Source organism: Chrysemys picta, chromosome 1, assembly GCF_011386835.1.
Source record: "Chrysemys picta bellii isolate R12L10 chromosome 1, ASM1138683v2, whole genome shotgun sequence".
NCBI classification, from domain to species: domain Eukaryota; kingdom Metazoa; phylum Chordata; order Testudines; family Emydidae; genus Chrysemys; species Chrysemys picta.
In genome coordinates, this window is record NC_088791.1 from 199,437,012 (window position 1) to 199,462,650 (window position 25,639).

Sequence of the window (25,639 nt, forward strand, 5' to 3'; positions counted from 1 at the left end):
CGATGGGCGGACCCACGACAGCAAGACGCTGGCGATCGACGCCCGGGGCTGAGATGTCTTGGCGGAGACTCGGAGCGGGAATTCGAACGGGAACGGCGTTGACGACCGTGCCGTGACCGACTGCAATATCTTTTCCGGGACGATGACCGACGACGACATCCGCTCTGGTCCTGTCGATATCCGCCCTCTGAGGAGGACTGGTGCCTTGAGTCCCGGCCTGACGGAACCCAGCCCAACCGCCTAGCCGGCGTCAGGGGTGATCCACATGGACTCTGCCCCGAGTGGACGCTGGGCGGTGATCGGCGTTGGGAACGTTCCCTCAACCGCGACTGGTACCAAACCGGGGACAACTGCAGAGATCCCAGCGGCGGCTTGCCTCTGGAGCACTGGGCTCACATCAACGGGGCTCTGGACACTGGCATGGACATGACGTCCTGGGCCGCCTGGAGGACTTTGGGTGTGGAAGGTATCCGGACATCTGGAGAGGCCTGTTCTGAAGAGGCTGGGCTACTCCGCTGTACGTGAGTTGGAGGCCTGGGGCCCGATGGGGATCGAAGACTGCCCGACATGGGCCTAGCATCTTTCCCAGACTTCCCTCGGTGATGTTGCAAGGAGGGAATCTTGGTCCTCTTAGCGTGTCCCGTGAACGGAGAGCGGTGCCGACTGGTCGAAGGCACCGGCTGATCGCCGCGTACTGACACCGCGGTGCCCGGTACCGTCTCGGAGCGGCGTGCCGGGGTTGGGGTCAGCGCCGACTCCATCAGAATCACCCGGAGCCTAATGTCTCTTTCCCTTTTGGTCCAGGGCTTAAACAATTTGCAAATTTTGCACCTTTCGCTGATGTGGGTCTCTCCCAAACAGTACAAACAATCTGTGTGCGGGTCGCTCCTTGGCATAGAATGCCAACAAGAACCGCAAGACTTAAATCCTGGGGTCGGGGCATGCCCCGCCCCGGGCTCACTGATTAACTAAACAGCTAACTAACTACAGGTACTAAACAAACAAACAGTTCTGGGGACGAGCTGCAGCGAAGCTGGAGCAGAGCAGTTCCAACGCACCTTCACTGGCGGCAAGAAGGAACTGAGGGTGGGGGGAGCGCGCAGCTCCCCTTATACCGCGCAAGGCAGGCGCCACTCCATGGATACTGCTAGGGGGAAAACTTCCGGCACCGGTGCACGTGGCTAGCATGCACACTTATTGTGGAATACATATGAGCAATCACTCGAAGAAGAATACATTTTACAGTATTTGGCAAAAACAAAAGAACACGGGTTTTCAATCTGTACTTCCTGCAGCCACCACCTAGTGTCAGACTTCTGCACTGGCACACACTGAGCTGTACTTGTATCTTATGACCAAGAAAAAATAAGAATATTTAACTAAAGTATACAGGCTCACTTCTAATGTACATTGCTGCAAATTGTCCAATACACTGTTAAGAATTGATCTTTATTTTGTATTCATTTCTTTATATCCTGACTGTGGGCTTTTTCTCTTTGTTGTCTCATCTCCAGAAGAAGAATGCAGCAAACACCATAGCTAGCAATGGGAGGATGCCATCTGACTAAGATCTTCCCATAGAATAGTTCTTTTTCAAAGCAATTAATTCAGTCAAGGAAACGTTACTAAGCTAGAAACACCTTAAAAATCATGCAAAAAGAAGAACAGGAGTACTTGTGGCACCTTAGAGACTAACAAATTTATTAGAGCATAAGCTTTCGTGGACTACAGCCCACTTCTTAAAAATCATGCTGCTTCCATCCAAGTGCTCATCAAGTGTGAAGCTGGTTATCTTCCAAGACAGATGAGATAGGGTACATTGTAAGGTTAGTTTGGCCACAGGCTAACATTTAGAGTTTACTAAGTGCTGGACTAAACTTAATAGCTATGTTTGCATGGAGATCTGGCAAAGAGATCTCTATGCTTCTAACACTAATAAGCTTAGCATTTGATTTTCAGTATGTGCAAAAAGTCTTTTTCTGAATTATAGGATTACTTAATATCAAATTCTTTTTCTCTTACCTCACTCTAAACACATGATATAGGGCAGGCTTTTCCATCCATGACTTCGATGGGAGAGATTGTGAACAATTGAGTTCCTGAATCATATATGGTTAATTCTCAAAAAAAAAAAAAAAAAAAAAGAGAGAGAGAGGTTTGTTTGTTTTTCCGGAGAAACACTGCAACTTAATTTTAAATGAGACTCTTTGTATTTAGCTTTGTTAGGTGTTAACAAGTACTCCTCCATCTTTGCCAAGCTGGGTGTTAGTTGCTAGGATTGCCATTGCTATGACCTGGGGGGCGGGGGGATTTTAATGCACCAAATGCAGGTGATTTATGAAAATCTGGTGGGGTTGAGGCATAGAAAAAGTCACTAGCTTTAAAAGCAAATTCATGTTACCGATTTTGGAATGCAAAGCTACCTTAATCACATATGATAAAGCTTAAACTGGATTAAGAAATTAGCATTCTGTAAGGTCACTCTCTTCCTAATTAAGAATACACAAACTACCACTTGTTTTTATGCTGTATATACACTGTATGTTCTGTTTACCATGTGTGACCTTTTTTATTCTTTGATATTTTCTTTTGGATTAAAAACCCCAGCACGTCTGTCTACATTTTTTTATTTAAAGATGACTAAAACTGAAAGATTAGAGAAGAAATGTGTCTGTCTTCAGTTGTATATTTGACAGCACTTGGTGTATAGTCATGGGCGGCCCAGATTTTTAAAAGTAATTTTTAGGTGCCCAACTTGTGACACCTTAAAGGAGTCTGATTTTGAGAGTGCTGAGTTCACATCCTCTGAAAATCAGCTCCCTTTATAAGGGGCCTGAATTTGGGCACCAAAAAATGGAAGCACCCAAAATCTCTAGTGACTTTAGAAAAATTTAGGGTGTGGTTTCCCACATACAATTAGTTTATTTTATTTTGCTTGGGTCTTTCACGTAGTAGCAAAGGAGAGAGGTACTTTAAATGTGATTGTAAAAACACATAAGTTGGCAGGGGAACTTTGAGGGGTATATTACCTGAAACTACTTTTACCTGGATTTCAAGATGACGTTGTCTCTTTATAGTAAATACCATCTGCCCTCCAAAAATCCAGCAGATGTAACACTAAATTGGAAGGATGGAATTTTCAAGTGCCCAATGTTGGTCTAACTCTGTTTCCACTGAAATCTGGCAAAACATATCCTTCCTCCAAAGGTGGCTAGTACCGTCTGTTTCAGAGGAAAATGTAAAAATCCCACAGTAGGCAGATGTTGAATAATCTGTCCCCCACATTAGATCTCACCTATTAGTTAGAGAGTGGCTTAAGACTTGAAACATGAGGTTTATATCTCTTCCAAATTTTTTGATATTACTCTGGATATTCTTGTCCATAGAAGTTCCATGACTTTTTAAATCTTGCTATGTTCTTGGTCTCAACTACTTCCTGTGGCAGTGAGTTCCAGAGTCTAGTTCAGAGTTGTGTGAAAAAGTGCTCCCACTTACTCCAGTGGGAGCAGAGTTAAGCCAAGGCTGAGCACTTTGAAAATGTCACCCAAAACACAGCCTGGTATAATTATCCAGTTCATGAGCTGAATAGACAGTTTAGTAAGATGTTTTTTCAGATGTGCATATCAAATAATAAAAATAAGAGTTGCCTGAAGTTACTATTTTGTAAACCGTGTGAAAGAATTTCCTGCATAGCTTCCTTTCTGAGCTTTTTTTTTGCAGACAATGCTGATTCAGCCAAATTGAAACTTTCCATGGAAATGACGCAGCCAGCTGCCGCCGCCGCCACCTCAAATCTTTTCTTCCCCTCTGGCAGAGAGGAGGAAATTGAACCTGGGTCTCCCAAATTCCAGGCAAGTGCTCTAACCACTGGTCTTAAAGTCATAAGGTAGGCACCTCCTCCTCCAGCTGCCAGATTTTGAATCAGACCCAATATAGTAAGTGGCCTCTGAGCACACCTATCTGATAGTGCCCTGCAGGTGACTTAAGCAGCCGAATGCCTGTTTTCCCCAGTTCATGGATCACCCTGGGGCTTAGGTGAGAGTTAGGCATCTGGACACACAGAGTCAGGCTGCAGTGCACATGCACAGAGGCAGGAAAGTAGGCGCCCAGGGAACCTTTACAGCAAAAAGCAGGCACATATAGGGTCGGCAGAAGTTTTGTGAATCATAGTCGAGCCAAAATGGAATTTGATGCCTGAAACAGGGACTTAGGCATCTAAGTCTAGGGTTTAGGTGCCTAAGTACTTTTGTAGATCCCACCCCAAATGTTTATTCTTTTTTAAGGCACACACATCATTCTGTGATTTCCTATGAAATCCCTCCCTTTGCTGAGCCTTGCATTAGAAAAACCAGTAGATTGCGCCACTTCCTCTGTAAAAAGAGCCAGACATGTGGTCCTTGGCAAAAAGATTTAGACAACTCTGAGATTTCACAAGGGCAACCAATGTTTATCACAAGGGCAACCAATTGTTATCTCAATGCTCAATGTTTATCATTAAACAAGTTAAATGAATACAAAAGCTACATGGAGAAGGATATACTGTATGAATGATTCCAGACAACCTCCTCCTTCACTGAGAAGGTATTGTCAATACTAAATAAAGGCTCCTTCACGTAAATATCACTGCCATCAAACATGCTTCTTGGTAGACCAATAGCATTGCCTGAGGCTATGTCGACACTGAAAACACTATAGTGTTACAGCTGCAGCACTTCAGTGTAGACACTCACTACAGCAATGGGAGGGGTTCTCCTGTGTCTGTAGTTAATCCACCTCCCGGAGAGGCAGTAGCCAGGTCAACAGAAGAATTTTCTGTCGACCTAGCACTGTCTATCCCCGGGGTTAGGTCGGCCCAGCTACTTCTCACAGCGGGGTGAATTTTTCACACCCCTGAGAGAGTGAGCTGTGCCAAGGTAAGTTTCCAGTGTAGACCAGCCCGCAGAGTTTTTAGGGTGTGAATATGATGCAGGTGTCATTCCTAACCATGCCTTAGGATAGTTGCAGAACTCATTAACAAAAACTGCACCTAGTATTCACAGTACTGTCCCTAGAATCCTACTTTCTCTGCTTAGTTAGAATAAAATCCAACCTTTCTTCACACACAATCCCATTACTTGGCCTTTGTATGTGCGTTTGTGGGAGGGGTGTGGAATTTACTCCTCCCAAATCACAGGCCAGCTACAGGGCTGGAAGACTGTGCCTCCACAGTCACTATTCACAAGCATTAGCACCTGCTGCCCCTCTGGGCCTCTTGCATAAGGATTCTTGGTGACTGGATCTGTAAGCAAAATCATAGGGCATTTTCCCTCATGGCCTCTCTGTGTCACCCAATTTGGATCTAACACTGAGACCTCCTCTGTGGCTCCTGCCCCTCCTGTCATGAGGTTTCAGGGATGTGGAAGGGCTTGTTATGGGCTCATTCACCTGGGTGAAATTTGCTCATAGTGAAAAGTAATCAAAAATTACTATAAGCACTTGCATCTCAAGTCTGCATTCTACAATGAACATTTCCCAAGGGCTGTGCTATGGAACCATGAATAAGGCAGCAAAAGCCACAGAAAATGGCTATAGAGCTGAATTAGCCAGACCCCATTAATAGACTTGGACAATGAAGTAGAGAGTATGCAGATGACACCAAGCTGTGGGGGTTGCAAGCATGTTAGAAGAGAAGATTAAAATTCAAAATGACCTTGATAAATTGGAGAATTGGTCTGAAATCAGCAAGATGAAATTCAGTAATAATAAGTGCAAAGTACTTCACTTGGGAAGGAAAAAATCAAACATACAACTACAAAATGGGGAATAACTGGAAAGCTGGAAGAACTGCTGAACAGGCTCTGGAGGTTATAGTGGATCACAAATTGAATGAGAGTTGTCAACACGATGCAATTGCAAAAAAGGCTACTGTCATTCTGGGTTGTATTAACAGGAGTATCATATGTAAGAGACAGTTTGGAATTGTCCCATTTTACTTGACACTGCTGAGGCCTCAGCTAGAGTTCTGTATCCAGTCCTGGATGCTACACATTAGGAAAGATAGTGACACATTGCAGAGAGTCCAAAGGAGAGCAACAAAAATGACAAGGTTAGAAAACCTGACGTATGAGGAAAGGTTAAAAAAACTAGGCATGTTTAGTCTTGAGAAAAGGCTGAAGGGAGACTGGATAACAGTCTTCAAATACATTAAGGGCTGTTACAAAGGGGACTTTGATCAGTTGTTCTCCATGTTCACTGATGGTAGGACAAGAAATAGTGGGCTTAATCTACAGCAAGGGAGATTTAGGTTAGATATTAGGAAAGCCTTTCTAACTATAAGGATTGTTAAACTCTAGAATAGGCTTCTAAGGGAGGCTCTGGAATCCCCATCAGTGGAGGTTTTTAAGAACAGTTTGGACAAACCCCTTTCAGGGATGGTCTAAGAGGTTTACTTGGTCCTTCCTCAGGGCATGGGGCTGGACTTGATGACCTTTCAAGGTCCCTTCTAGCCCCACATTTCTATGATTCATACACATCACTCTTCTAAACATCTTGCTGTCTCCCTGTCCTGCCCTCCCAGTTGCAGATGTTGAGATCCTTCCCCTGTGGAATCATACTGGTACCTCCTCATTTTTTTAATAAGTTGTCAAAGAAGTTGTGCCCAATCTAGGATTTTTCAGAATACTAATGGCTGAGGGTGCAGTTCCACCAATTTCTATTGGGTCAGACAATAATGGAAAAAATGTCTGAGCCTGCCCAAGCCCTGAATACACTCCAGTCTCCACTAGTGGAGATACACCCCTGGGAAAATTTTGTGCCTCAAAATCCTATGTAGCTGCAGCTTTGGGTTAGCTTTCACTGTTTATGCATTAACTGGATCTTGAACTCCAGCCATCATGGAATTTTTTAGTTTTAGTCCCTTAGTCTTCTGACTGCGTGTGCGCACATTTGGGCTGGATATCGCTTTCCTCAGCTGGATAGAATTATAGTTGCTGCCTAAGATCAGCCAAGGGAGATGTTATGTGTTGGCTCTAACTCCTCAGCACAGCTGTGATGTACAAGGAATGTAAACAAGAGGAAGTTTTCAAGATTATGGAGATCTTACGCTTTCCAGCAGCGCATGATGAGCAAAACTCCACCTCCCAGGGCCTAATTTTAACATCTTTTTGTCATTAACATATAGCAGGTAATGGGGGCTATATAAGCTATGTAAGAAACTAGTTAGAGCTTTGGTGGCTGTACTGCTCCTTCAGTCATTTTGGGTGGAGCAAGGCAAGTGCCGAACTCCCTCCCTCCAGAAACACCTTCAGCACCTGCCTGACTCCATGTAGCAGGTTCCCCTTTGTGGATCGCTAAGCAAAGATGCACATGTCCCTGCAGCCTGGCCTTAGGCTCCGAGGAGATACAGGGTTTAGCACTCAGCCCCCAGGACAGAAGCTCACATTATCTGGCTTAGGGAGCTCCCTGCCTAGAGTGCTGGCTTTTGTGGATCCCATTCTTAGGCACCTATCTCTCCCTATTCATCGTACAGGGATCTTAGACACCTAACTCAGCTTGGTGGATGTCAGTGTTGTTCCTGTGATTTTCTAAAAATGAGGCACCACGATACTCAGTGTTGTAGCCTGAGTCCCTTCATGGATCCCACCTTTGATGCTAAAATGCATCAAAATCATGATTTCTCTCTTTAGATTATCCAAATCCAGATTCTGTGGCTTTCAAACAAATTATAATTCTATTCTATTTTATTTGAATGTCCACGTTTCTCTGGTTTTTCATTCCATCCTTTTAATTGCTACTAGAACTTCTTGGGGCTGCCTTTGAATTTTTCAGGTTGTTTACTGATATCAGAGAGCAAACACTTTTTCAGGGAAAAAGAAAATGGAACCGCAATTTTTGCATCTCTGACTTTCGAGGGTATGACCGTGAGATGTCATTACCTGTTCCTCTAAAACCCCAGAACAGAATCGTTTTAAGTCACTTGACTGCCTCTATTGCCTTTTACAGAGACAAGGTAGGTGAGGCAATATCTTTTATTGGACCATCTTTTGTTGGTGAGCAAGCCAAGCTTTTGAGCTACACAGAGCTGTTCTTCAGGTCACAAAGAGCTCTGTGTTGCTTGAATGCGTGTCTCTCTCACCAACAGAAGTTGGTGCAATAAAAGATATGACCTCACCGACTTTGTCTCTCTCATATCCTGGGACCAACATGACTACAGCCGTGCATACATGGATTGCCTTTTGACAGTTTGGGGTTTAAGAGCTAATTAAACTAGGGGCAGTACTAACAGGCCTTCCTTCCATTTTCTTACAATTTGTCACCTTGCACAAGTGTAGGAATAATAATGGAAACATGGTATAGATTATTTGGGGGATTTATATACAGATTATGGCACCTACTGAACATTCTGGGCTCTCCCAAATGCTTGCGGTTAGTTCCCCAGAGTGGGATTTGGTACAGCATGACTTCAGAATGGAAAAACATATACTTATGATGATCTGGGCCTGGATTTGACAGTTCATGTGAATTTGCAATTTACTTGAGCGGGCGGTGGGAGGGGTTGTTTGAGGATGCTAGCAGGTATCAAAGCCATAGTTTACTTTTCCACTAACCTTATCTTCCCAAATAAATCTGTTAGTTTATTGAAACCTAGGATCCTTCTGAAACCATTCACAGCTCTGCCTGTTATATTCAGGAGCGAAACCAGATAGTAGGGGTAAAATCGTGGCCTCATTTAAATCAACTGATTTCACCCTAGAAATATATTTTTGAAGTAGATAGGGAAGGGCAGGAATCCTTCAAAGCTAAACAAGCATACAGCCACGGCTAGTCAGTAAATGCAGAGCTATGATATCATAAAGGTTGCATTATTACACAGGCAAACCAAATGCAAGTTAGCGGTAGGAATGTAAAATATTAAACGGTTAACTGGTAAGTATTGGTCTGATCGTTAACCCACCCTAACTGTTACCCACTCTGGGTGCAGGTCTCGAACCGGTTCTCCAGCCCCAGGCCACACCGGCCAGCCCTGGCGCGCCCCAGACCGTGCTAGGGGCTTCGTGGGGGATGGCCAATTGAGAAGGGGGAGTGCATTGAGGCCGGGGAGTGTGGGCAGGGGCTATGGGTTCTGTGGGGGATAAAATAGTCCCTGGCCTCCCCCTGTGCCAGTGAAAGGAAGCTGCTGCTGCTGCTGGGGTGGCACAGAGCATCTGCAGAGGCTGAATCCAGACAAACTAGGTATCTGGGGCCCCTCTCCCTTTAATCAGTTAAACGATATAATCTTAATAGTTTATATGGTTATCTTTTTAAAATATATTTACATCCTTCATTAGAGGAAGTGCAATGTGACACAAAACAGTCATCCTTATAACTCCAAGATTTTGTCTTATATTGGGTATTTGGCATTTTGCTGATCAGTTATATTGTACACAGTGATGTTAAAATTTTGGGGAAGCTACTGAATTTTTAAAAATCTAAATTCTATTCACTTCAAGTAGAGGGGATATTTTTTCGAGCACTGTAGGAAAAGAACAACAAAACAATTACTATCACCCAGGTAACAAGACTGAAAATAGATGCAATATTACTCAGCTTACCATCCACCCCCTGGAGTTCTAACTCAAATGCAAATCTGTTCCGTTTAAATCACAGCAGTGGCCTGAGTTTCTACTGCTTTGTGTGCACATTTCTACAGGGAATAAAATATGTAGAGACATGGCTTCACCAAGCTTATATCCCAGAGCAATGGGAACTGAAGTAAGTGACTCATGACTGCAAGACGACAGCATGTGACGCAAGACACACACACAGAGCAAACTGCTGAGAGAGACAGTTTACAACTAGGAGTTTTATTCTTACTGCCAGCAAAGGGCTTGCTCTTTTCCAGCTCATAGCATGCATTAGAATACAAATGTATTTAGTACAGTATCTCTCATATAAACTCTCTCCCAACTCTTTTCAGGGTTAAGTAATACAAGTTATGTAGCAAGATGTATATGGATCTAAATTACAGAAAACAGCAGGATTTAAATAAAAAAAAAACAAAAAACAGCAAAGTGCCTAAAAAAAACCCAGCCCACTGAAAACACAGCTTTCTCATGAAACTATAATTACCACATGCCACACTGTATTGCACTGTATGACATTGCACTGTAGATGCTTGTGGCTCTGAACAGGGATTTTGCTCACTGTTAGGTTATGTCTACACTACGCAACTTTTAGCAACGCGGCTGTGCCATTACAGCTGTGATGCTAAAAGACGTGCAGTGTAGCTGCTGTTTGTTGGCAGGAGAGAGCTCTCCTGCCGACAAAAAACTTCCATCCCCAACGAGCAGTGTTAGCATTGTTGGCAGGAGACAAAGCGCTGTTCACACCACTGCTTGTCCTCAGCAAAACTTTTGTCTTTCTGGGGGAAGGGTTGTTGGTGGTGGTTTTTTAACACCTCTGAACTACAAAAGTTTTGTCTTTCACTTGCCAGTGTAGACAAAGCCTTAGAAAAATGTACCTGTCAGTTAAGGGCCATGTACAGTTACCATTTTACATAAATAACAATGGCAAGATATTGTACAGTGAATAAACTAAAAGCAATTAGTTAAAAAAATAATAGGGAAAAGTTATTTTTCCACAGTTTTGATAGTAGATCTAAGCATAATAGGATTCAGTCCTTAATTCAGCTAATATAAACAACTTGGAGCCAGATCCTCAGCAGATATAAAACAGGGTCGGTCTTTTGGTTTCCAGTAGTCATGCAGATTTACACTGGTAGAATATCTGGGTCTAGATTTCTGCTTTCTGTTCACTTTAACTTTTTACTTCAATATCGACTGGGAACAAAAACATGTAGAAGGCAGGAGCAATTGGAATACTATGGCTTATGGTAACAGGGAAAGTGATATTACGTGAGTAAGGAATGTACATCTTAGAATACACAGAGTGAAACATTCTGGGGTTTTCTTTGACTGGAAGGATATTTCTAGCCTCATTTCTGGAAGAGGTCAGTGTCAGGCAAAGGTAGAACATCAAAACTCTGGACTGTCTTCAGTTTGCATTTCAGGTATTTTAACCTAATGTCGTCATTGCCCTGGTTCTCTTCATGGCACTCAGCCTTCTGGGCCCAAAATTCTTACATATATTACTCATGGGAGTCATCCCATTTACTTCAATTGGATGATTCACATAAAGGTTGCAAGATCAGGTCCTACATTTGAAGATTAGGATACGTTGCCACTGTAAAGGCTGCTCTGCAAAATGATACGGTGGGCTGCCAAAGAGGAATAAAATTGTTCACTATATAATTAATGAGTATTAATCCTGCATTGTGGCTAATCTCCTAAAGTAGCAGTTGCCCAGGGATTGCAGGGATTCACTTTTGGGGGGGCATGCAGATGAACACCAAACATTAACCTTTTATTTTCATCGAATACTGAACACACATGACCAATGATCTTATGATCAGTATATTTTTCCAACTGGAGAGACTGCTGCTTCTACCAGTAAATAGATTAATGTGGCACAAACGGGCTGATTTTCACTTACAAAACTTAATTTTTGTGTGTACAAAACCTATGCCGCCTACAATCGCCTCCCTAAAACATCAACACTCTTGAGGCCCTTCCACACTAAAAACAGTCAGGTTGTTGGAACTGGTTACAATTCCCTGGTGACAATTAAAACCCTGTTCACATTTGTAATGCAAGTGTGTTTTAATGATCTCCCTAAGCTGTACTATGTACCACAGTCCTGTTTGACTAGTTGTACAGATCTGTTGTGGGTTAGTGACATCACAAACCCTGGACAGTAGCAATGTGTGGCAGGGTTCCCATTGCCTCATGCGTGTGCCCCAACTCGGACCTGGCTAAAAGGGGAATTGGCCTGTCTCCTGAGAATTCCAACTAGAAAACTAGTTGGTAGCATTAGGGGCTGGGGCACCCGGAGGAACATCAAATGGTAACTTTTGATCACTAATGGACTTAGGCTCAATTTGAACTGGAGGCATAAAAGCATTGAGAAGTTCTGTAGCCCATTACTAACCCCCTGAGCCATACACTCTCTTTAAAATATTAAAAATAACTCATCAGTGTTCTTTTAAAGTGGACTTCAAAACTAAGGCTAGTGTTTAAAAAAACATGCTTAGGATCTGACCCTGCGGAGTACTGGAGTCAATAGGAGGTGTGGACACTCAGCACTTTGCAGGATCGGGCCCTGAGGGCAGTAATGATAGGTTTTTTATTTTTCCATCATTTACCCATCTGTTCCAGGGACCGGTTCTCTGATCTAAAGAAAGTTAAGACATCTATAAATGCTATTCAGTGCACTATAATCACTATTGCAGTCAATATGGATTTAAGTCCGGCAGTCATTCTTCAGACCAGTTCTGTTGCATCAATGCAGAAAACATGCCAGTCCTGCTAGTTTGCCGTTCCATTTTATTTAAAACTTTCTGAGAAATAGCATTGATTGCTGCCTCTTTTGCACAAAAGCCATCAGTCCAAGCCTCCCTGTCAAATCATTTAGAATGTCCATAATAACTCCAGCACAGAGTGAGCTCTGTGACAATATCCATTTTCACTAATCTACTTCCTGTTAGCCAGAGAAGAGCATTTTTTCCATCTTCATTGACAGTTCCTGACAACATTATTTATTTTAATACTGGTCCAATGGGATTTCTGTTTGAACCGAAGACTTAAGGCCTAATAAATAAAACACTGCTAGGACTCTTATGTAGTAAATCTTCATTTTGTACAGTACAATCAATCTTAAGCAACCACTCAAATGACCCAACAAAATTAATGTCTTAGCAGAGACGGACTTCTGATTAAGGGGGTGCAGAACTGTACTGACTTAGGTCCCAATTCTGCCACCTTAAGGGGTTGTCTAGACTAGCAAGAGTGATTAGGCATTTTAGTGCACCCGGCTGGGTGTAGAGGTGCAGAGCTTGGGTAGCAGTGACTAGAGGTATTTTGCCTTTGGACCTCTAGGTGCACGGAGAAGTGAGGCAAGGGGAGGGTGCTTAGGACTGCTTTCTACATGTCCTTTTTGGAGGTGCAGCATGTGCTCCCCCCAGCAAATAACCTTAGCCTGCTAGCTAGTGCACAGAGACGGGCAGAGCCCTGCACACACGTGCTCATTCCCTTAGCAGGGGCTTGGGCACATCTAATGATGCTGTAATTCCCCTCGCTCACCAGGAATGCAAGCAGTGCTTTGTTAGCTGCCTGCACCTGAACAGGTGTGTGAGGGCTCCCTGAGCCTGGTCCCTGTCTGGAGCACCTGTGCTAGAGGCCGCCAGAATTGGGCACAAAACCCGAAGGACAGGCTACAAGTGTGATAGGTGCTTTGCTCTTCTGGGGAGAGGAACCGATTCTATGAGAACACAAGACTCACATTGGCAGTTGTTGAAAGGGCAATCAGAAATGCCAGAACCACTTACTGACGTCTCCTTTGGATTGCCCATGAAGAGGAAATAATTACTAGGAGGAAGGAGAGGCATCATGCAGCAGGCGCTTGAGGCATGTAGAGAGAACGTGTTAATGTCAATGCACAACTATGTTAATAGACACTCAGGGTCTCCTACATGTATTGCTTCCCTACAGGAGCTATTTTCTTGAGTTCCTCCAAAAAAGGGGTATATGCCCCCACACCTTCCCACACCCTATGTGGCTAGAACAATGCACGCAGCCCCCTCACGTTCTGGGAGTGAGAAAGTGCAATAGAATCTTATCACAATCCAGGCAGTAGGATGGCAGAAGAAATGTTATTTTCCAGATTCTAAGGGGCTTTGAAAACAATGGCCAGTAATCAAATCTCAACATTACACAAATGCAAAAGAAACTATCAGTATGTCTTTAACTAATTACCCATGAGACTTGCTTCTAAATTGACACGAGCCAGAGAAAAGCAGCCAAGAATCAGACGACATGAAGTGATATTTAATTAACCCAGTATTTCAAAGCAGTCATATATGCTGGTGGTAAACTCTTTAATGTTTGTTTTATCCCATATCAAAATGTACTAGCTCAATGAGATATATTCCAGCACTGATCTATGTGTATATTCTCTCCCTGAGTGCAAGTCATTTTCATTTCAGTTTATGGAGTTTTACATGTGCATGTAGCGGAGAATATGCCCTTTATGGCAGAGCTTTGGACTCTCAGAAATATTCCACATTATGTTGCAGTTATCTGAAAACCCTAATGCTAGCATTTACTTGCTAGTTCTTCCTTCTCCTTCATATACTTTTAAGGTTGGTTGAGGTTTGGCTGTAAAGCTGTCTGAGAGATGTTTGAGGCAGACTTCAGAATAGCAAAGACTACAAAGCTGCTCTGCACTGTTCCCTTCTGTTCTAAAGAACATCGCTGTAAACCCAAAACCTCAACCACTGCCTGCTGAAGTTCAGGAAACACATGTACAACTGGAGACCTCTGATTGTTAAATGTGAAATGAAAAGCAACAGTCAAACTTCCTTCACACAGTGTGTTTGGTGTCCAAATTGTGTGTGGCTTTCATGCTGTCATTTTTATACATATATGCATATTTACAGAGTGTGCTATGTGTTGTTTGGGTGAGCATATAATGCATGGGGTGCATATGGTGCAATGTGGTATTACACAATTGCATATTTGTTTCTATTCATGGTTACCGTGTGTGCATGAGCAGGTAGCATATTGTGTTTGTGTGTGTGTGTGTGTATATATATATAGTGTGTGTGTGTGAGTGTATGTTTTGTGTAGATGTGCATGTTCTATGAAACTGTTACTTTTCATGGATACATTTAGGTGGGGCTGGTAACATTGTCTCTTATTAAAGTTGCCAGACACTTCCCGTTATAGAACTCTGTTTTCAGTAACTTATAACTTTGCCAAACTTTAACAGTTTAGGCTGAAATTTTCCATGCTAGTTGTTTGCCTCAGACTGAATGCTTTGTGGAAAATTTCAGCAAAAATGTTTAAGTTGATTCCGAGAATGAGATAGGAGGAAATATGTTATTTTGCCCATGTTAAAAAATTCTGATGACCTTTTATTTGAAAAGTTCTGACACCCCCATGCTGTGGAGCAGGAATTTAATATTTGGCCAGGGGGTACTCTTTGCGTCAGGGATGTAACTTTTGCCATCCCTGTGAAAATCTGCCCAATTTTTCAGTTATAAGCCTGTGAAAAATTGCAGTTTGCACATGTTCAATGGAGACTTACCAGATGTATGCAGCTAAATTTCCTGAAGATCCCATCCATATCAAGCATGCTACAGCCCAGGGTTTTCCCAGTAATTGCATCTCTCGGCTGCTGTGGGTCCAGCTACCTGAATGGACAGCAGGGAGCCTGCCTGTCTGTCCTGTGCTCAAAATGACTCCCTTCTGGGCCCAGGCAGTGTGGAGGACCAAGCTGCCTGATTCAGATGCCGAGGGGGACAAGAGCCATACCTGTGGGGAGGGAGGAAGGTAGATTAAAACAAGCCTGGGAAGCGTGGGGTGTGTGTGGGAACTGGGCCCTGGCAAGAAGTAGGAGACAGAAACTGGGACTGAAAGTTAGCTTGTGGGGAGAATATGACAGGCTGAGCCAGGAGAATGGGAGCCAGTGGTTGTGGGGAGAAAGTGAAATCAGATGGGAAGCTGCCGGGGAGATGGGACTGAGAATCAGTGAGGTGGGGAAGAGGGGGAAGGGGAAGGGAAGACAGAGCTAATGAGAAGCCAGAGTAGGGGGGGAAAGAACTGAGTCTAGTTAGGCAAATAGATGGGGATAAGGAGGCAGTGAGAAGGAGCCTGAGGAGGAAGATTGGAACGGGGAGCCAGTAGAGATGGAGAACGTGGGTAGAGAGGAGGCGACTGGAGGCCACAGTGGGAAACAGAGACAGATCAGACAAGGAGCCAGGAGTGATTGAACTGGCTGGGCAAGGAGACTGTGGCTTGAATGAGAAGCCTGAGGAGTGGAGACTGGAACTGACTAGATGAGACTGTAACTAGGGTGAGGAGCCAGAGGTGGGAGTCAGAAGGGATCACATTTTGGGGGAATAGGCAGAAGAATCCATGCCCATTAGAGCACACTCCCCTCTAGAGCCTGGAAGAGAACTTACGATTCCTGAGTCTTACCTTTCCTCTGCTATCAGTAATTATCTGTGAAACTCACTGGCAAAGTGTCCCATTGCCCTCTAATACTGGCCCACATAGAGGATAGCAACCTCCTACTGCTATCAGTTACTCTTTTAGCGCAAGTGACAGAGGCCAGTGTGGTGGATCAGAAGGTTCTAAGCCTGCTGATGCCTCATGATGGAATTTCTGTTTTTTTTTCAGTTTGCTTTCTTAAAAAAAAACGTGAAATTACACACACATTCACATACATAGGAGGCCTAGAGCTAGCCAACCCTGTTCCATCAGTCCCAGGTGTGCTACTAATTAACTGCATCTTAGCCAGAAGGGCTAGGATTAAGATCAGGTGATAGCCTGAGACATCTGGGCTTTATAAAAGGGCAGAAAAGGCAGTTTGGAGGAGGTGCCACAGGGGATAAGGTAGGTTTCTGTAGAAGGCTATGAACTAGGGTTTGGCAGAAACAGATAAAGTGCCTTGGGAGTCAAGGCTCTAGTCCTGAGCCTGGAAGACTGAAATGTAGCTAAGCCCAGAGAGGGCTGAGGCAATGAAGGACTCCAGGGAAGCACTCTGAGAAATCAGGACAAGGCCATGAGTGCAGTTTGCCTGCTGACTTCTTGGAGCCAGAGAGTTGGATAAGGAACACTGAGTCCTGTGGGGATCTAGAAAGGACTGGGAGTGGCTTATTTTTAGATTTTTATTTTGATTGTTTTGTTAATAAATGCAGACCCCCAAGGAAGGGAGCTATTGTACAGAAAGCCTTTGTGAATTATTTCTGGGAAACTAGTGAGAAGAAACTTAGGCAGGCACACCTTAAGACCTGCACCTGTGTTGAAAGAACATTAAGATTGCAAAGCCAAGCACTCCAGTTAAGAAATGCTAGACTGAAGGTTACTTGTGCACATAGCAGCTGACTTTCTTTCTAGCTGAGGTGTGCTTGACCTCCCCTACTCCAGGCCTACCCCCCACTTCCCCCCTTCCTTCAAGTCCCCACCTCTTTCTGCCTCTGCTCTGCCTCAGGGCCTGCCCCCAAGGCTCCCCTGCTCTGCCCACTGGCCCTGCCCCCCACTCCACCTCTTTCCCCCCAGGGCCCCACCCCTTCTCCCTCCCTGAGTGTGCCCCATCCCCTTCCCTCCCAGTGCATCCTGAATGCTGTTGAACAGCTGTTCTGGGGTGTGCAGAAGGCACGCGGAGGAGGCATTGATCAGTGGGTGGAAGGCACTGGGGGGAGGAGAAGGAGTTGACTGGAGTGGTGGAAGCTTGGCTGCTGGTGGGGGGCTAAGCACCCTCTAATTATTTTCTGTGGGTGCTCTAGCCATGGTATTTTTTTCAAAGGACCTCTGCCTCATTCACTGCACAGGATCGACCTGCTCTGGAGATGAATCACGGTTGTGTAGTGAAGCCGAATGTTGTCTGTAAGACCCCGGTTTCATTTGTTGCAGAATTTGGAAGAGCTGTGGTGAGTGAAGCAGGGAGGGAAAGGAAGGTCTCATGGTTAAGGCAGTTGAACATTGTCCTGGAGAACTAGGTTCTATCCCTTTCCTGTGCTGTAGAGTTCCTATGTGATGCTGGTCGAGTCATTCAAATCAAATTTGTCATGGATGGTTCATAATTATGTGTTCCTCATGTTTTGGGTGTCTGACTTGAGAGCATAGGTGCTGACTCCATGGGTGCTCCAGGGCTGGAGACTCATGGGGAAAAATTAGTGAGTGCTCTGCACCCACTGGCAGCCAAGCTCCCCTCATCGCCTGCCCCTTTTCCTCCCCCTCCCACCCTGAGCATGCCATGTCCCCACTCCTCCACCTACCTCCTAGCATTTCCTGCCAGGCGTTAGCTCTGGGGGAGGAGCAGAATGTGGCATGCTCAGGGAAGGAGGCAGGGCCAGGGAGGGGATTTGGGGAAGGGGTTGGAATAGGGGTGGGGACTGTGGGGAAGGGGTGGGGCCTCATGGAAGGTGTGGAGTGGTGGTGGGGATGGGGACAGAGTGGGGGTCAAGCACCCAGGGGGAAGAGGGGAAGTCGGTGCCTATGCTTGAGAGCATGTGGTGTGATTTGCATAAGAGCTGAGCACACTCAGATGCGAATGAACTCAATGGAGGCTGTGCTTTGAACATACCGTATAAAGTACTATATAATGCTAAGTAATCTGAAATATCAGGTTGTAGATATCTCAAATGGGGCACCCAAAATTAGTGGATATTTTTTACCTTAATCTCTCAGTTCCCTGTCTGTAAAATGGGGACTTTAATGCTAGTTCGCTGCACAGGGGAGTTGTGAAAATAAACTGTTTGAAGCACTTAGATTCTATAATGAGAAATGCCACAAGAAAACCCCTGAGGAAATCAATAATTCTGTTTCCATAGCAGTGTTTGTTCAGGCCTTATTTACTGCACTCTGTTCAATGAGGATAAAACAAAATAGTAGCTTTGTGCATTAAAAGAGGTAAGGGTCCCTGTGACAGAATGTACCCCCATATTCACTCCATACACACTAGTGTAGTAATCTTTGTACAAAATATGCCTTGTGAGGTATCATTTGAAAACTCAAACTTGATGATGAGTATTGTCCTGATAAAATGTGTGGCAACACTATGTGAAGCTGTTAATACCACCATGCAGTGGAATCTTATATGTTCCAAACTGAGGTTGACAAACAGGTCTGTCTCAAACAAAAGAATGTGTGCTCTGCTTAACTTGCATTTAAGCAGTAAATAGTCATCAAGCAGGAAGGGAAACAAGGACACTCAAACAGGTGAGGGGAAAAAGCAGCAGAGAATATCCTTCCCCTCCCCCCCCCCATAGACTCTTTCCTGATACCCATTTGGAAATGTTTTTCAAGAGGGGGTCCCTGGAACTATAAAAAGAAGGGACAAACTCTCTAAGGTACTCCCCTCCCACTGCCCATTGATTCACTGCCCCTGAAGGGCCAAAGTAAGCAGCTGATGGAGGCGGGGAGGCTTAGTGACCTAAAAAGTTTGGTCACTGAGGCTTGGTCTACACTCACCCCCCAAATCGAACTAAGGTACGCAACTTCAGCTACGTGAATAACGTAGCTGAAGTTCGAAGTACCTTAGTTCGATCTTACCTCGGTCCACACGCGGCAGGCAGGCTCCCCCGTCGACTCCGCGGTACTCCTCTCGTCTAGCTGGAGTACCGCAGTCGACGGCGAGCACTTCCAGGTTTGACTTATCGCGTCCAGACAAGACGCGATAAGTCGAACCCAGAACTTCGATTGCCAGCCGCCGAACTAGCGGCTGGGTGTAGACATACCCTAAGACTGCTGAAGCATGTGGTGAGAGAACTGTGCCTTGAATTGAACATAGTTTAAGTAGGCACCAGTAGAATTTTATCTTTTTCTTGTAATTATTTCTGATGCTCACACTTCATTACTTGTACTTGCTTAAAAATCTATCTCTTTGTAGCTAATATACTTGTTTTGTTTTATCTAATCCAGTGTGCTTGAATTGAAGTGTCTGGGAAACTCCATTTGAGGTGGTAAGCTGTGTGTATATTATTTATATAAAAGAAATAATGGACTTGTATTGTCCAGGAGAAGGTTAGACCTTCATATGTGGGGGAAATCTAAGACTGGGGGTGTGCTAGGGTCATAATGCAATATAACCAAGGCTGGTAAGAGCCAACACACCCACGTAAATGGGAGTGATTTATATGCTGGAGGCTTTGTGAGCAGCCCCGGCTGGAGGCTACATCAGCAAAGGATTGTAGGTTAGAGGGCAGGGGTGAAACAGCTACTCACTAGTCTGGATTGTACCCTGATACGTCCCAGTCCCATGGGGGGGAAAAAATAGCATGATCATATAATTAGACTGTATTATAATGAATACACACAAAGGGCTGAATTAAGGGTGCATGGGCAATCTTAATTTTATTTCCTAACTTTTGAGTGGTTGATTTTGCAACTTTAAAGTTTTAATGTAGTTTTTTGTGTGTAATATGTATCTATATGTTGTGCAGGCTGTGTAATTGGGTAGCATTTGTGAGTAGTGTATGGAGTTTGTGTGTAGTGTCAATGGGTGCATTTTTGCATGCTGCTAGTGTGTGTAATTTCATTGTGTGCATAAATACAACCTTCTGACAAACTCTACGACAATACAATTCAGTTCCTTCTACTAGATAGGAGTGAAGTCTCAAGCCTGAAGCCTGCTTAAATAGCCATCTGAGACAAAATGTCATTAGAAACCCTATATGCAAATAAATTTGTGTATTAAAAAACTCCATAACCAATGGCTGCAGAGTAGAACTTGAACAATTCTGTTCCTAATTAACATACAGAAAAAGAATACTAAACTTCTGGTACTATCTCAAGCAAAGCAGCAGTCACTTCCTCTATCACAAAGCACTAGAGAATCAAATGATAAATCCAAACAAGAACATAATCCACTCCTATATGATGTTATCCAAGGCCTCAGCACCATTAACCTCCTGACCTGAGGAGCAAATTTCTCCAAAACTGAACATATCCAAGACACTGAACCAAAAACTAAAACATCAAAGTATGGTGCATTGGGCAGAAAGTCAGAACATGCTAAACTGATACAGCTCCCTGCACAAATCACCATACACCATAGCAAAATGTGAAAAACTCTATGGTAGGCTCTTATCAAACACAGAATATGTGACCATAAACTACAGGTGGAAAATGAAGGCCATAAAATGAAGTGCAAATGCAGAGAGAGACAACCGTGCAACCGACATGACAGGAAAGGGAATGAAAGAGAGGCATTTTCTACTCCATTGTTCAAAGTATGAAGTAGTATAAGGAAAATATTGCTTCAAATTATCAGAAATAAGACCTTTGTTTAAAATGTTGACTAAAAACTGCACATTAATAGGAGAAAGATGAGACAGCTGAGATGACTTCATGCTATGAGTCAATCTTTGACTGAATCAGGAATGGTCAATAGTGACAAATGGGCAGGCGGATTAAATCCACAAACATGCTGTGAAGTCCTATCCTGGGCTGCAGCTTAATGTATTGTGTGTCTGTCAGACACAAGATTTCTATCTTTACTCTTGCAGCTGGTTATGCCAAATATGCTAAAATACCATTGAACTCAATTGAAAATTGCATTGTGCATGCTATGTATGTGTAGTGTCAGTAGGTGCACTGTATGTGCTGTGTGTGTGTGTTCTTGTGGTACCAGAGGGTGTATTGTACATTCTTTGCCTATGTATGGTATCAGTGGTTGAATTGCCATAGTGTGCGGGTTCACTGTATGTTCCATGTGTATGGGGAGAGGTGGCTAAGTGTGTGTGTGTGTGTGTGTGTGTGTGTGTGGGAGTTTGATGGGTGCGTGATGTAATTCTGGTTCTCTCTCTCTCTCTCTCTCTCTCTCTCTCTGGGACTCTGAATATATGTTATGTTTCACTGGGTGGCTCTGCATTGCTGTCCATCAGAGGTGTCAGCAGGTGCATTGAATGGCACTGTGTGGCTCAGTGCCCAGCTCTCAAAGTTGCCATGCTGTTGAGGGATGTATGGTGTCTAGGCAGTCAATAATGGACAGTGTGGTATGTGTGTTTGAGTAGCTGCCATGGTGAGTGGGTAATAGAGGTGGCAGTAGAGAGTGGGTATGGGGTAAGTGGAGGTTGGGGGCTGTCAGATGCACTGTGTGTGGGAGAGTGTTTGGGGTGGCTGCAGTGGGTGGGTATTGTGAGAGTTAATGGGTGAGAGTGTGCATTGGATGCTGGGGAGTTTCATGGATATGGGGGGTGGCATTGTTTGCATTATGTGGTGAGGGGACAGGGGCAGATAGTGACATTTGAGTGTGTGGGGCATGGTAGGGGGTGAGATGTGTACAGGGATGGGCAATGGGCAGGGCAGGTGCAACCTATTAGGTGACCTAGGCGGTCGCCTAGGGCACTAGCATTTGGGGGGCAGCATTTTCTTTGGCGGTGGCCAGATCTTCAGCTGCCCACCTCCTCCCCTGATCCCGCCGCCCTGCTCTGCTTCTCTCCCTCCCAGGCTTGTGGCGCCAAACAGCTGATTGGTGCTGCAAGCCTGGGAGGTGGGAGAAGTGGAGCAGCTACGGTGTGCTCGGGGAGGAGGCGGAGCAGAGGTGAGTTGGGGTGGGGAGCTGCTGCATGGCTCCCTGGGCTGGGGGGGTGGGGAGCTGCTGCGGGGGGGGGGGTGTCTCTCAGGATGGAGTGGGGGGTGGGAGTTGCCACAGGGGTGGTGCCTCAGGATGGGGGGGGGGGGCTGCCGCAGGACTCGGGGAGGGGGCGGAGTAGAGGTGAGCTGGGGTGGGGAGCTGCTGCACGGCTCCCCGGGCCGGGGGAGGTGGGGAGCTGCTGCAGGGGGGTGCCTCGGGGCGGGTGTGGGGAGCTGCCGCGGGGGGGGGCTGCCACAGGGCTCGGGGAGGGCGCAAGGTGGAAGTTTCGCCTAGGGCGCGAAACATCCTTGCACCGGCCCTGGCAATGGGTACACTGATGTATAAGGGGGTGGTGTGTGTGGAGGTGGTAATGTGGGGATGGGGAGGAGTGTGTGACAGCTATAGCAATTTCCTTATGAGGGGGAGACCTTATTTAATTAAGAATTCTTTGAGGGGGTCAACAAGCATGTGGACAAGGGGATCCAGTGGATATACTGTACTTAGATTGTCAGAAAGCCTTTGACAAGGTCCCTCACCAAAGGCTCGTAAGCAAAATAAGCTGTCATGGGATGAGAGGGAAAGTCCTCTCATGGACTGGTAACGGGATAAAAGATAGGAAACAAAAGGTAGGCATAAATGGTCCATTTTCAGAATGGAGAGAGGTAAATAGTGGTGTCCCCAAGGGGTCTGTACTGGGACCAGTCCTATTCAACATATTTATAAATGATCTGGAAAAGGGGGTAAACAGTGAGGTGGCAAAATTTGCAGATGATACAAAACTACTCAAGATAGTTAAGTCCCAGGCAGACTGCGAAGAGCTACAAAAGAATCTCACAAAACAGGGTGACTGGGCAACTAAATGGCAGATGAAATTCAATGTTGATAAATGCAAAGTAATGCACATTAGAAAATATCCCAACTATACATATAAAATGATGGGGTCTAAATTAGTTATCACTCAAGAAAAATCATGGAGTCATTGTGGGTAGTTCTCTGAAAACATCCACTCAATGTGCAGCAGCAGTCAAAAAAGCGAACAATGTTGGGAATCATTAAGAAAGGGATAGAGAATGACAGAAAATATCTCATTGCTTCTATATAAATCTATGGTACACCCACATCTTGAATATTGTAAGTTCATGGAGGATAGGTCCATCAATGGCTATTAGCCAGGATGGGCAGGGATGGTGTCCCTAGCCTCTGTTTGTCAGAAGCTGGGAGTGGGCACCAGGCGATGGATCACTTGATTACCTGTTCTGTTCATTTCCTCTGGGGCACCTGGCATTGACCACTGTCGGAAGACAGGATACTGGGCTAGATGAACCTTTGGTCTGACCCAGTATGGCCGTTCCTATGTTCTTAGCTTTGCAGTCTGTTGTATTAAATGAATGGTTTATGTATGATTGTGGGCCAGGATGGTATGTAACCTTTCTAGGGGGAGGTGAATGCAAATTCCCCACCTCTGGCTATACAAAAACCCAGCCTTTTGAAGGAGGGGACCATTGTCTGCTGATGACCTGTTCTTGGACTTTCTCAAGATCAAAGGCTCAGGCTGTATCCAGGAAAGACTGAACTATTCATGGGGATGCTTCTTCTGAGCTAAGAGGCTGTTATGAATGTGACACAGAAAACCCCCTTAGTGAGGGTTTGAAGGATTGAGGAGTTGGGTAAGCTGATTAGCATGTGTAGATTCTTTTATTGTTGTCTCTGTAGTGCTTTTACCTTAAGAATAAATGTGCTTTCTGGGGGATATCACAAAGTATAGGCATGGAGCTGTGCAGCCTGGAAAATTTTTGCTCAGGTAGGAGAGAGATGCAGGTCTCTAGCCGAGAGAGGTGATAGCTGAGGAGCATGGAGCCTCCAAGGGATCATAAGTGGGAAATACGTGTGCAGTGGCCTTGAACTGTGGCAGGTGGCACTGGGTGTTACGGGGTGGCATGGTGTGTGGACTGGTGTTGCAGGGTGTGAGGGTGACATACTGGGTATACCGTTGTATGTAGTGATAGGGTGGCTGTGTGTGTGCACAGTGCAATAAATGGTGGGCGTGGCTAGCATGGTGTGTGGTGAGATGGCACGGTGTGTGTGAGATGTGTGTACAGGGGGTGGCCCTGTGTGTGTGTCGGTGGTAGGGGCACAGGTGCCATGGGGTGGTATGGGGTGTGCCACTTGTGTGCACTGAGTGGCATTGGGGCTGGGGTATTTAGAGTGGCTGGGACTACGAACCGAGTAGCATGGGGGAGGCAGTGGGTGGCATTGGGTGTGAAGATTGTATGTGCCATGTGGGTGGCAGTGTGTACATTGGATGTCACTGGTGTGTGTGGGTAGCACTGGCTGGCATAGGGTGGAGGCATGCACTGTTGGCAATGTGTGGGTGCATGTATGTGTGCAGTGGGTGGCACTGCGGGTGAAGTGATGTGGGTGCAGTGAATGGCAATGTGTGGTGTGTGAGAGCAATAGGTGACACGATGTATGAAATGGGTGTGGATGCAGTGAGTGGGGATGGGGGACAATGGGTGGGGGGGACACTAGATATGCAGTGGAGTGTGGGTATAGTGGATGGTACTAGGTGTGGGGATATGGGGCAGTGGGAATGTGGGTGGCACTGGATGTGCAGTGGGAGTATGGGTGCAGTGGGTGGCACTAGGTGTGGGGGCGGGAGGTGGCACTAGATGTGAGTGGATTGGGGGGCAGTGGGACAGTGGGCGGCAGTGGATGTGCAGGGGGTGGCACTAGGTTTGGGGCAGGGGGTGGCACTAGGTGTGTGGGGGTTGGGGGGCAGTGGGAGTGTAGGCGGCAGTGGATCTGCAGTGGGAGTGTGGTGTCGAGTGCGTCCCCTTTAAATGGCGCTGGCGGGCGCTGCCGGCTCACTCCGACTCAGGGCTGGCGGATGTATAAGGCGTTTAGGTGTCTTCGCCGATCGCCTGACTCTGCCGCCTGGGCTCGTCCGCTCCGCTCTCCCGTGTGCGCCCGGCGGCGGCTCGGCAGCTCCGCGCTGCCCGGGGAGGGGAGGGTCCGGCCCCGGCCCGGCCGCGTGCAGCTGCGGCTCCGGGGGCAGGGCAGGGCGCGCGGGCGGCATGGAGGCGGCGGAGGCGCGGTGCCGGGTGCTCTCTATCCAGAGCCATGTCGTGTGCGGCTACGTGGGCAACAAGGCGGCGAGCTTCCCGCTGCAGGTGAGCGGGGCCGGGCGGGGACCCTGCAGCGGCCCGGGCTGCTGCGGCGGCGGGGATCGCCCCTTCCCCGGGCCGGAGCCGGGCGCTGCGGGAGGAGGCTGCCCGGGCTCGGTGCTTTCCCGCTGCCAGGCGGGCGCGGCGGTGGTGCCCGGGCAGGGAAGGGTCCGAAGTGTGTGTGCTGGGTTGGCCGTGTGTGTGAGACACAACTCTCCTTGATCGGCGGTAACGGTGTCAGCTGTCTATTGACACAATTTGCCAAGCCAGTGTATTTCTTCGGGTAAAGTAAACCAAGCCAAGCTGTTCTCTGTTAATAC

At 45.9% G+C, this 25,639-nt stretch overlaps 2 protein-coding genes across 4 annotated transcripts in view; one reads left to right on the forward strand and one right to left on the reverse strand.

The window, feature by feature from the left end:
• HSF2BP (heat shock transcription factor 2 binding protein) overlaps positions 1-25,639 on the reverse strand; it is a 133,573-nt gene that overhangs the window by 90,431 nt on the left and 17,503 nt on the right. Inside the window, exon 1 of one of the 2 annotated variants that reach the window (XM_065578268.1) lies at positions 15,160-15,338. The exons of the other annotated variant lie outside the window; for it this stretch is intronic. Within the exon in view, the coding sequence (XP_065434340.1) occupies positions 15,160-15,207 (48 nt within the window). The 5' untranslated portion in view covers positions 15,208-15,338. Of the gene's footprint in view, positions 1-15,159; positions 15,339-25,639 lie in introns of those variants that run through there. 2 annotated transcript variants of the gene reach the window in all.
• PDXK (pyridoxal kinase) overlaps positions 25,007-25,639 on the forward strand; it is a 78,588-nt gene continuing 77,955 nt past the window's right edge. Inside the window, exon 1 of one of the 2 annotated variants that reach the window (XM_005306822.5) lies at positions 25,007-25,325. In XM_005306822.5, coding sequence (XP_005306879.1) covers positions 25,230-25,325 — 96 coding nt within the window. In that variant the 5' untranslated portion in view covers positions 25,007-25,229. The remainder of the gene's footprint in view (positions 25,326-25,639) is intronic. The other variant, XM_042860629.2, reaches the window with a different exon arrangement.